The sequence below is a fragment of the Passer montanus genome, unplaced genomic scaffold, assembly GCF_014805655.1.
Source record: "Passer montanus isolate IOZ18808 unplaced genomic scaffold, ASM1480565v1 scaffold43, whole genome shotgun sequence".
NCBI classification, from domain to species: Eukaryota; Metazoa; Chordata; class Aves; order Passeriformes; family Passeridae; genus Passer; species Passer montanus.
Genome location: NW_024369151.1, coordinates 6,781,762 through 6,794,728, shown reverse-complemented (window position 1 = coordinate 6,794,728; position 12,967 = coordinate 6,781,762). Strand labels below are relative to the sequence as shown.

General features: G+C 43.0%; 1 protein-coding gene across 9 annotated transcripts in view; it reads left to right on the top strand.

Moving 5' to 3' along the window:
• Positions 1 to 1,655: 1,655 nt before the first annotated feature.
• RAPGEF1 (Rap guanine nucleotide exchange factor 1) overlaps positions 1,656 to 12,967 on the top strand; it is a 53,064-nt gene continuing 41,752 nt past the window's right edge. For 7 of the 9 annotated variants that reach the window (XM_039719821.1, XM_039719819.1, XM_039719818.1 and 4 more), the window contains exons 1-3: positions 1,656 to 1,904; positions 6,229 to 6,407; positions 9,096 to 9,252. In XM_039719821.1, coding sequence (XP_039575755.1) covers positions 1,671 to 1,904; positions 6,229 to 6,407; positions 9,096 to 9,252 — 570 coding nt within the window. In that variant the 5' untranslated portion in view covers positions 1,656 to 1,670. The remainder of the gene's footprint in view (positions 1,905 to 6,228; positions 6,408 to 9,095; positions 9,253 to 12,967) is intronic. The other 2 variants (XM_039719816.1, XM_039719812.1) reach the window with 1 other exon arrangement.

Below are 12,967 nucleotides of genomic sequence, written 5' to 3'. Positions count from 1 at the left end.
TTAATTCAGTGCCATGACTTTTCATGGCAAGCATGCATATGCCTGCAAATATGGAAATTCTCATATGGGGTATGGAATAAATACAAATTATTTTCTGCGGAGGAGCTCAAGAGTGTTATCACAGCAGCCAGGAACTCTCTTCAGTGGTGACCTTCAGCACCCTGTGGAGACAGAGAGGTTTTAAAGGTTTGGAGATCCTCTTGTGGATGTAAAGCACTGACGTAAATTGTTGCTAAGTTGGGGTGCCAGCTGCTGTAAGTGATTCTTCAGAGGCCAACTGATATGCCTGGATTTATCTGCAGTGGCCAAGGTTTTTAGTGCCTCCCTCCTCAGAGCACTAAACAGGACTTTAGGATACAAAGAAAACCTGGGAAAACATTTACTCCTGTAAGTGGAGAGCAGGTCTGCAGCCAGCCTAGATTAGGATCAGTGCTCACCAGCTTCCATTTGTAGGGTGCCTGCAAAACCTTGCTCTGAGGATATAGCATATATATCCTATACCTCACCAGAGTGCTGTCACTGTGCTCATTACATGCTACCAGGAAACCAGGTTTAAAGGGAGCCAGGTTCCTGTCTTTAGGCTGTGGTGAGGTGATTTCTGAGTACTAGGAGCAGCTCTGCTCTGTGATATTTAGCTGCTGGGTGCTAGATTTGACTCAGCAGCCTTTGCTGTTTGCATGCTAACGAGGTGCTGCAGTGCTGCATGCATGGGGCCGTCCTCTGGACTCCTTACAGCCAGTGGAGTTAATGCTCAAATAATCTAAAAGAAAAATGAAACATACAGCAAAACTGTCTGCTTTTCTTCATAATGTAGTTAGAGACAAGTTGGGTAACTTCAGCTGAATTATCTGGGTCACTAGAGAGCAACTCAGACCTTCATTTATTAAAGTGCTCTTTGCTCAAAATACTTTCTAAATTGCTCTCTACAAGGCAGCTTAGTTTTATTTAGCTTCATGGTTAAACAGATAAAAATGTATTTCAATGGTAAGTCTGCATATGGCATGATTGCAGACCTTTGAGACTTCTTCTTTTAGATATTCAAAAAACAACAAAAATACAATTTTTAAAAGGACTGAGCTCTTCTGCAGTTCAGTTCCTTGAAGGATGCCCTGGTATCAAACGGGTTCCTCTGGTTTTTTTGGTACATTGGAAGTGAAATCCATTGCAGATGACAAGGGCTGGCATTTTTGTTCAGATTATCCATGGGGATAAACATTCACAATTGTTGCTGCATCCTGGGAAGGGCATGACCTGGGATTGTGTTCTCCACCCTGAAGCAGCCAGGTCCCAGTACCAGGCAGAGCCCTGTCTGCACTGACCCACAGCCGAGGGCTCTGCTCTGCCAGAGGGCTGTGAACCACTCACTTCATCCCCTGGACTCATCTGCCAAAGAGGCACGATGATTGCCTCCTTTGTAAAGCACTTCAGGACCTTCTGGAGATAAGTGCTTTGAAGAGAGGTGTTTTCCCTCTTCCCTCCAAGGCACAGAGCAGTAGCAGTCCCATGTCCCTGTCTCTGCCTTGCAGTGTTCCTGCCTTCAAGGGAAAGCAGGAAATGATGGTGATATTGTGGCTGATGAAAGCAGGAAATTATGATGGTGTTGTGGTTTGAAACATAATATAGAACAGCAGCTTATTAGTTTTCTTTATTGTGTTCCACTCAGTAAATTTATGTGGTGCAAGTGTCTTCCAGATAATGCTGTAACACATCCCTGGTTTCAACATATTTGCCCTAATCCAGTAATTCTTTTCTGTGTCTTTCTAGATTCTGAGCGTTCCCATCTCTCCTCGTTCACGATGAAGTTGAAGGGCAAGTTTCATTCACCAAAAATAAAGAGAACTCCCTCCAAGAAAGGAAAGCAAGCTGACCTGACAGTGAAAACACCAGAGAAGTCAGTGAACAAAGTAAGCAAAGGCCATGTTCTGTTATCCTGATGGTTTCTTGCTTTCTGGTACTCAGTTGATCATAATCTGGTGTGTGACTTTGTCCTCTGCATAATTCTGCAGCTCAGGGATCCTCTGGGTCACTTTATGGTTACCTATAACCAGCACTGTGTAATATTAAATCAAGACATGTTGATTGCAGTGCGTGATGAGACCTCCTTCCACAAGCATTTAAATCTCTCATCATGGAACGTGGTGTATGGCCTGACACATCCTCCCCACATGCACACCCTGTGGGTTGTGCTCACAGCTTCCAAAGAGCTGCCTGGTTTTGGGGTGTGATCCTTTTAAAAACCCCAGACCCAGGCGAGCACGTCCTTGAAGCTGGTCCAAAGATGTGCTCAATCTCTGGTGACAGCAGCAGGGAGAGTCACACAGAAGTGTTTGAGCAGCTGCTGATCCAGCACAACGTTCCTCAGACCAAATGTACTCCAGGTCCTCTAAGAAATGAGGTCACAAACTGATCTGTGTTATCTCCTCTCCTGTTGTGACCTGATTGTGTAGCTGGAGCCTTTCTCTGTGACAGCACTGTTGCAGTCAGTTTTCAAGTAAAAATCAAAGCCAGAAGTTAAGAACAGTTGAGGTTGTTTAGGATAATTAAACATCATTCTCAGCTGTTAAACGTCTCATCCAGTGCTCAGTGCCAGACATGCAGAGTTTTTCAGATTATCTCTGCTGAGAGTTGTTGCAGAGTTACTGAGAGCAGACAGCAAGATAAAGTTTTGTTAGGCTGTGTGGCTTGCTTAACACCCAAAGAAGTCTCTGCAGCTTTCCTCATCCTGTTTTGCCCCATCAGGTGGAAGATGATGAGGGTTTTTTCCCCAGGTTTAGGTTTTTTCCTCAGGAGGCTGTGGAAATGCTTTCTAGGGAGCCCAACACCTTGAATTGCTGAGTACTATTTAAAAATGAAACTAAACAAACCCCCAAAACAGCAGTGAGAATACTCCTTGAAGGCTTTTAATTCAAATGATGTTTCAGGATGGTATCTTTAGATAATTTAGTGGCCTTCCTTTAAATTGATGTGTGACCACATTAAACTCATGAGAAAATGAAGAGCCCTTTTCAAAATGTGGTCTATAGCAAATGCGTATTAATAATAGATGAAGTTTTTGCTTTTCTATTTTTCCCCTAAAAACAGTGCAAGAGGATTTACTAATAAGCCATGCTGGACATTAAAATATTTTTTTATGTAGAGATTGGGATTTTTTAAATTGGAAAACAAAACACTTGCAATATTTTTTTATTACTGTACATGATTATTTAAGCTGCATTCATTTTTATACCGTGAAATATTGTTGATTTCTGGCTCATTCCTTACCTATTTTAATAGCTACTGCCCAACTAATCAATTAGTTGGCTGTAGTGAGCTCATTAGCTTTAGTGGAGGGAGTGAGGAAGAGAATGTGCCTGGATTGTCGCCAGGTTTTCTCACTGAAACATAGACATCAGTAGACAAATGGGAGATCTTCTGTCAGAAGGCTCACTTGATAAACCAAATATCATCCTTTTCTCCCTCTTAAGTACTTAAGATGCTATTTTTGTGCTCTTGAAGTAGATAATCACTGTAGAGCAGAAATAGCAATACTAAAAATTAATGTAAAATCACGATGTGTAAGCTGAAGGATGTGCTCAGCTCATGCAAACATCATCATCTCCTGCTCCCCTTTATATCAGGATGGAGGCAACATTGGGGGTGTTCTTTTCAGAACCTCCTTTTGTCCCCTGAACCCTGTCTGTGATTCTTATCCTATTGTAGGAACAAGAGTGTCCTTCAGTGCTATATACAGACTTATGATAGGTTTTACACTGCCAAAATGTCAGGAAAAAAAGGATGATTCCAGCTTTTGTAATTGGGTGTATTCTGTACAGCTCACTGTGACCCTTTCTGGGTTAGTTATGTCTCATACATGATGCATTTGCAATTTGATTATGAAGGGAAAATTTCTGAAATCATCCAAAAACATCTATATGTGTCAGGCAGGGAGTGGAGAGGAGATGCTGTTTTGCCTGAGTTGTAAATTTTTCCCATTTAATGCCCAAAAGAGAAATGGGTGGCTGCCCCATCCCTGGGAGTGTTCCAGGGTAGGTTGGACAGACTTGGGGCAGTCTGGTCTGGTGGAAGCTGTGGCAGGGGTGGAATGAGATGAGACTTAAGGTCCCTTCCAACCCAAACCATTCCATGGCTCTGTGCACACCCATGTATGATCCTTTGGACCTTGGAAGAGGATTCATTACAAAGTGCTCCTGGGGAATGTCACCCAAAGGACTAGCAGGGGGAAAAAAGTAAAAAAAGAAAGAAAAGGGCTGTGTGTGCTCCTGGGGAATGTCACCCAAAGAACTAGCAGGGAAAAAAAAATTAAAAAGAAAGAAAAGGGCTGTGTCCCAGACAGTGTCCGGTGGCTGGATTCACATCCCTTGGTGTGCTCAGCGGAAGGATTTGTGTTTCCAGTTGTCATTCTCAGCCCTGAACTCTGTCAGGCCCATCCCTTCTGTGCACCAGGAAAGTGTTTAAGCTATTAAGTCACAAGCCTTTCTACAGGAAACAGTTGTTGAATGAAACCCATAAACAGCCATGGGAGCAGGAACTGCAGTCCGCATTTTTTCACTTCTGTTTGAGAGCTTTGACTGCTGGACCATGGTTGTACTTACCCAGGGAATTTACAGACTCTCTGGTCCCTAAAATGTGTGATCATTTCATATGAAGTGCAAAACCTTGGAGGAGGCTGAGGCTCTCCGTAGATTAATGGTTGGACTCAATGATCCTGGAGGTCATTTCCAACCTAAATGTTTTTAAGATTCTGTATCCTGGAATAAACTCTGCAGTGGTGAGGGCACATCCCTGCAGAATGGGAAATGTCATTTTTTATCCCAGTGAGTTGCCAGGCTGCTCCTGAGCAAGGCAGTTCAGGGCACTGTGGGCTGTAGATCAGAACTTGAGGTTCCTGGCAAGAAGTGTTGTCCAAAGGAGAAGCAGCAGCAGATTCTGGGCACTGCCCAGACGAGATGGAAAATGACAGGGTGGTTTGCAGTTCTTGGATTGGGACTTAGACTTCTGAAGTTGGAGCTAGATGGAACTTGGGATTCTAACCCTTTTATACAGCTGGCCCCAAATTACTAACCAGTGCTGCCTTTAAATTCTTCCTAAAACCTTTTGGGCTGCTGGCCTGATTTTGCAGAAAAGCAGCAGTTTAACAGCTGACAAGAATATGGGGAGCACACAATGCCCATAGGTCATTAATTCCTGAAGCTGAATTTACAGAGGAGATAATGGATGAAATCTGACTCTGCTAACTCTCTGCTCCTTTTCTAGCAGTGTTCAGTAGTTAATTTAAATCTCACTTAGAAACTACTTGTGGCATTAAAAGTCCTCCAGGCATACTGTTGTAAGCTTCTAAAAAATATCCCTGTCCAGAATGCCATTGAGGTATCATGTATCACTCCTGAATTTCTTCCTTTTGTGTTTGTGGTGGCACAGAAATTAGTGACCACAACTCAGCTTTATTCCAGTGAATTGCTCCCTTCTGCAACATTCATTCACCAATGCCAAAACTTAGCTTTTACAGTTGGTCCTCATGGAAATTGTGTGAGTTCTCTTGTTCCAGCAGCATCACAAAATGATTTGGGTTGGAGGCTCATCAGAGTGGAGTTTATTTGGGTGTTTTCATGTGTTTTACAAGGACATGTAGTAATTGGGCAAGGGGTGTTGCCTTTAAATTGACAGAGGGCAGGGTTTAGGTTAGATATTAAGAATAAATTCTTCCCTGTGAGGGTGGTAGGGCCCTGGCAAAGGTTGCCCAGAGCAACTTTGGCTGCCCCATCCCTGGAGGTGTCCCAGGCCAGGTTGGATGGGGTTTGGACAGCCTGGGATAGTGAAAGGTGTTCCTGCCCATGGCAGGGGGTGGAGATGGGCTTTCAGGTCCTCCCTTCCAACCCAAACCATTCTGGGAAATGTTTTTTCTTTCACTGTCCCAGTTTAGGGTATGGGTTTCAAAGCAGTGTCCTTGATGTCATCAGTGGTGCTAATCTTAGCCTAAAACTGATCAAGATCAGCCTTCCGTTTGGAATGCAGGTAATTCTGAAGGCTAAAGTGGGGGTGTAATCTTGCACTGACTATTCCTTTGAAAGAGTAGTAATTAAATTTAAAAGTGTTTGTGGTAAAAGGAGGTTTTTCCACTCCTCCTGGAACACACCTCAGTGTCACCAAACTTTGGGTTTGTTAAAGGAACCCTACCCTTAAAAATACTGAAGTTTTAACAAATCTCTCCTTTTCTTCCCTCCTCTTCAGAATGTATCATGGCTAGAGGAGAAGGAGAAGGAGGTTGTCAGTGCATTGCGCTACTTTAAGACTATTGTGGACAAAATGGCAATTGATAACAAAGTACTGGAGATGCTGCCAGGCTCAGCAAGTAAAGTGCTGGAAGCCATCCTGCCCTTGGTGCAAACTGACCCACGCATCCAGCAGAGGTGAGTTTCCTTCTTGGATTTTGGGACCATGACAGACCAGCAGGCTCCTGCTTTATCTGAGGAACCACATCACAGGAGAAGCTGGTTAAGTGATTCCTGGTTTTACTAATTACGTGGTGGTTTTCAGACATCATTTAAAAGCAGATTCCCTGCTGTGAAGAAGCTCATGCCATGGAAAGATAAAGCAAATCAGGCTGCTTTCAGAGTGGAAGAAGGGATGGTTCTTAGCATAAACTTGGAAATTTATTGTTTTCCAGAGGGACATTCTCTTCAGATGCTATTCCTGTTTCTGCAGTCCATGGTGGTATCCTAAAAGCTAACAAATCCAATAGCTTCACCTAAAAAAAGAGTTTATCTTCCGAGTAATCCTTTTTTGTGCTCTGTTTATCCACCCTGATATTACAGAAGTCTGAGCCTGCACTCTTAACTGCTTTTTTTGGATTTTGCTGGATCAGATACAGAAGTAAATAGATGTACTTCAGCAGATTAACCAGTCCAAGTTCATTCCTGCCTCACTCAACAGATTATTGTTTTATGTTTTAACAGATTATGCGTATTACATTTTTACCAGTTAGGCAGTGGGTTTGAAGCCAGGAAAGAAGCAGAAATTTGCCAAAGCCAAGCTCAGCATGGTTTATAAGAATTTGTGGTGTTGCCAAGCCACAGAGATATTGTTGGTGTTCATCCCATGGATGCTGGAGCAATTGATTTACAGAAAACAAACAAACATTGTTGAATAATACTGAAAGGGCAAAGTTAACACAGAGAAAAGCATAGAACTAAGCAGACAAATGCAGGTGTTTGGTTCCTGAAATCCTGCCAGTTTTGTGCTGTTCCTGTTTGTTTTCCCATTCAATATCTCCAATTTTTTTTTTTCTTTCGAGATGCTTATTTCAGTGCTGGCACAGGGAAGGTTTTTAATGTAGTTGGGGTAGCACTGGGTGCCAAATACTTTGCAAACAGAGATGCTCAGTTGTGTTTGGCCCCAGTGCTGAGGCCAGGGCTGCTCCTGGCAAAAGGAAGGAGGAGATGGGGGTGAGTATCAGACCTGTGCCTGGGACAGGTGAGATCCAGTTGAGGTTGGATCCATTGAACCATAGTGAGCAAATCTGTTGGAATGGGAATGTCCTCTGCACAGTGGTAAATCTCTTTCTGGAATCACTATGCATTAAAGCACAGATCCTGATCCCATGCCCATGCCGTGCCTTGCTTAGCATCCCAAAAAACCCAAAAGGGGCTCTGGCTTTCTCAAAAAGCCGTGTCCTTCTCTCCCTATTTGTGTACTTTAGTGGGAGGACACAAAGGGGTGACTCTGATGGCAAGAAAAGTGAGCAAGACTTGTGTCAGTGATGAAGAAAGCCCTACAATTTTTGTTGGACTTCTTTTTGCTTTAGGGGAAGCATTTGCATCAAGGAAAAGAGTAATTAAATCTTGCACAAAATGGGCTTTCAATTACTGCCTCTTTAGAAGGAAGCAGACTGAAGATTAATGGCAAAGAAATCAAAGCCTTAGAAAGAGATGAGGCAGGGCCCTGTTTAGGAAATATCTTCTACCAGGCTAATTTCATTTGAAATGAGAACAAATGGCAAGCAACAAACCTTAAAAAAAACCCAAACAACAACCAAACAATCAAGTCCTTGCCATTGTTTGTTGAAACTTGACAGTAGTTCTTTCCCGAGTCCTGCAAACCTCATTCACCTAAATAAACTCATTGGAGCTCGTGGGCTTGGTTCTTTTCTCACAGATAATGAAGTTACTGGAGTTAAGCCAGTGCAGAATGGATACCAGAGAGAAATGGGAAGATTTGGAACAACTTGTATCAGTAATGATTGCAAGATTACACCTTCTCTTATCTGTTTATGGTTTTGATGCAGTTTGAAATTGATTTAACGTGACAAAGAATTGCTGAAGCGTTGCCATCAGCAGTGCTGTTAACACACCTTGTTTAGTAATGAAGTCAGTGTTTTCAGAATGGCCAGGAAAATGCCTGGGAGCACTGTTGTTACAGTTAACTTTTATTTAAAGTTGTCATCCTTCCAAAACTCTTTTTTTTTCCCCTTCAGAACAATAGATTCAATTCTGTTTCTCATTAAAAACAAAACAAAGCAACACCCTTCCTCTTTCAAACCTGAAATTCATTCAGTTCAGTTTCTCTAAAGAAGTAATTTTAATTACATGTTTTCAGGCATTATAAACAGTGAGGCAGTGATTTGTAAAGGAATGAACAGAGTCAGCTCTCAGTGGTCCAACATGGTTTTGGGGAGAACTAATAAGGAAGAAGGATAATACTGAAACAATATAGCTTAAACTTAAATGTAGGGCTTGAATACTTATGTTCAACACTAAAGCATAGGATGGACCTATAAATTAAGATGGAAACTTTTTTTTTTTTTAAATAGCATTGCTGTGTTAACCTGAATCCTAGATAATTCCTTTTGATACTTGGGAATGAGCTGTTGGTGGTTTGTACCTTCAAACTGTCTTCATTGGGTGCTAGAGAACGGGAGAGCAGCTGCCCTGGAGGAGCAGCCTGGGCTTTGTCACCTGCTCAACACAAATTCTGAGTGTCAGGGAGCAAAGCAGTGAAATGCACGGTGTGAAACTCACTCTCCTAACATTTGATAACATCTCCAAAATTTCTTTTTGTTCTCTTTTTTCCCCTCAACTGCTCCCTCTCCTGCTGTGCAGTTCTGCCATCTCATCCTGCTACAGCAGAGTGTACCAGAGCCTGGCCAACCTCATCCGCTGGTCTGACCAGGTGATGCTGGAGGGGGTGAATTCAGAGGACAAGGAGATGGTGACAACAGTGAAGGATGTCATAAAAGCTGTTCTGGATGGAGTCAAGGTACGTGAGACATTGTAAATTTTATTATAAAGAGCATATAATAATGTGTTTTAGAAGAGGTCCAGGTAAACTAGACCTCTTGTAGTGTAAGCTAGACCTCTTCTGGTTAATTTATTCTAGGTTTTTAAGTGCAGGTAAAATATGAAGATCCTGTTTCTGCTTTCAGTAAACTACCCCTTAAATCAACTGTTCCATAAGTTAAATGTTCCTCTTTGGAGTGCTGGTTAAAGACTAGCACAGTTTGGCTCTGAATGTGAACTTCTGGCATGCTCACCTGGCATTTGGATGAATTGGAAGAAGAAATGGATCTTTCTTCAGTATTGCATTAAAATTTCAGCAAGTCATTCCCAGTCTCCCATGCAGATTACAAGACGTGGTTTGCACATTTTCTGTCTCAGCAAAATAAAATGAAAATGCTCCCTGTCAATGCCCACAGAGAATGAAAGACTCCAGCTCCATCTTCTAAGAGGAATTTCAAGGGATTTGTCAGTGATACATCACCATTCTAAGCAGCTGGATTAGGGTGTGGAACAGGTGATGAGCTAAACTCAGTTTTCTGGAGATTAGTTTTACATTGCTAATGGAAACGTTTAACAGGAACCTTTGTATCCATTGTCAGACCTGCTTGAAGCATTCCCTCCCTGTTCCACCCTGGAAAAGCTGTGGGCTTTCCTCCTGCCTCCCTGGGAAGGTTCTTGTGCCCATTATTTCTGTGTCCCAGGCTGTCTCTGGGCTGATCTCTCACCTGCCCCAGCACTGTTGGTAAAAGTTTGGTTGATCTAGGCTTAGGGCACCAGTGGACAGACTGTTTTATCTCCTGGGAATTTCATTTTGGAAACTGTAGAGGAAGTTAAATCTCTTTGAAGAGCAAGGCTGGATTTAAAGGGGAATGTTTAAATCAACTACACAAGGAATGTTGGGATAGAATTTAAGAACTGCAGCAGGTGCTTCACCTGGAGTTATGTATCAGGAACCTTTCACTGTATTCAGAATCAGTTTTATTAAGTGGAGCCAAATGTAAAAATGAAGTGGATCTCCCAGGCTTTGACTCACATTTTCAGGCCTCTTGGTTTGGTGTCTGCATCATCTGGATAGCTCTTTAATGTTACTCAAACACAGATACTAAAATCTGCTATTACTTTATGAGCCTTTTAAATAAATATCTTTGAAACAAATCATTTCTAGCACCTAAAGAAGATGGATTTTCTAGGATTATTTTGCACAATATGCTCTTTAACTTTAAGCTACACATTTTAAAAGTAAAGCTGGTCTTAAATTTGCACAGCAGGAGAGAGGAAAAGAGTTTAGCCTAAAATCTCAGCTGCTGTTAGTCTGGAATTCAGCAGCAATTTGGAGAATGTGAAAATCTGTGCTGTAATTCCCCAGAAATGGTGAGGTATCACTGACTGAATCTGCCCAGTCCCAGGGAGAGATGTGTTATCCCCAGATCTGGAACAGAGCTGTGTGGTCTCATTGCAGGAGACTTGGACACACAACTTGGGAGTTCTTCTTTAACTTCAAGCAATTTTTAAACCCTGGGTACCTGTTGCCTTTCAGCCAGAGCTGCGTCCTCTGCAGATGGGGAGATTGAAAAGGTCTTGGATGTCTGTTGATGAGCCAGCCCAGACTGGGAGCAGCATGGACATGTCCATGCAGTGCTGAGCCTGAGCCCTGCTCAGCACCACGGCTATATCAGTCTCTGCTTTGTTTTTAGACCGAGTTATTTTGGCCTTCCAGTTGGAGCTGGCTCACGTCTGGTCAGCCTTAGAGCAGATGTGTGTCTGTCTGGGGAGGTGGGAGAGTATTTGCCCATCAAGAGGTCAGCATGTGGAAGCAGCATGCTTTCACCTCCTGCACAGCCAAGGAACAGGGTTTGTTTTAGAGAGGCCAAGCCACGTTTGGTGGAAGCAGAACTGAGAAGATGGGCACTTCTCTCCACAGCAGAGCCTGTTTTGTTTTTCTGGCAGATCACACAAGATCCACTTCCACATTTCAATGCTTACTTCTTTATTTTCAGAATTAAACACAAAGGAGACACTTGTTCACCTCTGTTACTTGATATTTTGATCTTAGGTTTTAGGGCTTTGCTAGGCAGGAAAAAAAAATCCTTGCTTTGATTATATAACTTCTCAAAAATCCATCTCATTGTGGAATTTTCAGCTTGCTGAAGTAGCATAGTTTGGAGAGAGGCTTTAATTATCTCTAATTACTGCTGCAGGAATCTCCTTACTGATAAGGAGTAGCATAATGTGCATCTGGCTCAGTTGTGTGCACATTACCTCTGTGTGTATGTTAAAGATTTTGGCTTGATTTCCAAATGCTAGTTCTCATCTGGGGATAGCAGAGGAGAAACATTGAGGGCCTGGTGATGTTTGTCAAAGTTGGAAGGGAAAGTGATCCTCTCAGTCATTGCAGTCATCCCTTGGTGTCTCCACTGGAAGGTGCTTGGGTTTTTTTCCCCCAGTCCCAATGGTTTGAATAATTCTGAAGATTGTTTTGAGCCAAATTGAATTGGTTTTCTCCCATTTTAACCTACATTCCCATGTGGAAGAGAATTGTGTGTCCATTATGTCTGGCAAAATAGGAAAACTTCAGCCCTGAGTATCCAGGGCTCCTCAGTGCTGCTGTGGCACAGCCACCACCACAGTCTGCACTGTTGGCCTGCCTTTGGTTTAAGGTGGTAAAGAAAGGTCAGGAAAAGAAAACATTACATTTTCCTTTCCATAGCCTTCTCAGGGGGATGTTTAAGGAGTATTTTGGCTTTTGGTTTGAATGCCCATAGATTTTATTTCCCATTGTGCTCCTGCCAGTCCTCGCTGGCCACTACCCCAGAGGCCCACAGGGTCCAACAGGATCCACCCCTGAGTCTGTTAAAGTGCATGAGGGTCTCCAAAAACCTTTTCAGCAGTGGAATTTTGTCCAGAGGGCAGAAAGGTGGCAATCCATTGAGTCATCACTCAGCCCCATTGTGCCAAATGCAGCCAAGAGTCAAGTGATGTTACTCATGAGGGCACTTCTCAGAACAGACTGTTCCTCACCAAGGCTCTGTGTCCCAGCAGGGACATCTTCATAGTTTTAGTCCCCATGGACATCTGTTTGTGCTCCCTCTTCCTCCCCCCTGTGGGGGATGTTCCAGGACAGCTTGTGCAGAGCTGAGTTTTTGGGTAACACTGGGTATGTTCTGTTTGAGCACCAGGAGTGTAAGTAGAGCATGGAGTCCTGAGTCAGCTGGTGGACTCTTGGGTGGTGTTTGCACTTTATTCTTCTTGTTGTGTGTGTGTTAACCCGTGGAATTTCAGCTTTCAGCAGAGCCTTATGTTAAAGTGCCAGAACTGGAGTATTTTCCTTGCTCAGAGGGATGATGGCAATGACATCCCAGCTACTGCACTGAGGGAGCAATGCCAGTTGTTTCCAAGCTCCACAGACAAGGACACAAAGATGAAACCGGAATGATGACACTGTACTTCAGGCTGCTTTAAAATAAATAAAATTAAAATTGATCCCTTACAGTTTCCTTTGTGTAATATGCTGGGAAGCCAATAGTGGCAGGAAGCACTGCCAGTTTTCCAGCCTGCCTGTAAGAGGGGCATGTGTTTGTATCTGTGAGCAGGAGATCTCTTTGTCAGACATCCATTAAATGTTCTCTCTGTCTTTCTGGCTTGAATGATTGTTGCTTTGACTGCTGGCAGACTTAGAGTTCAGGATTATCATGCCT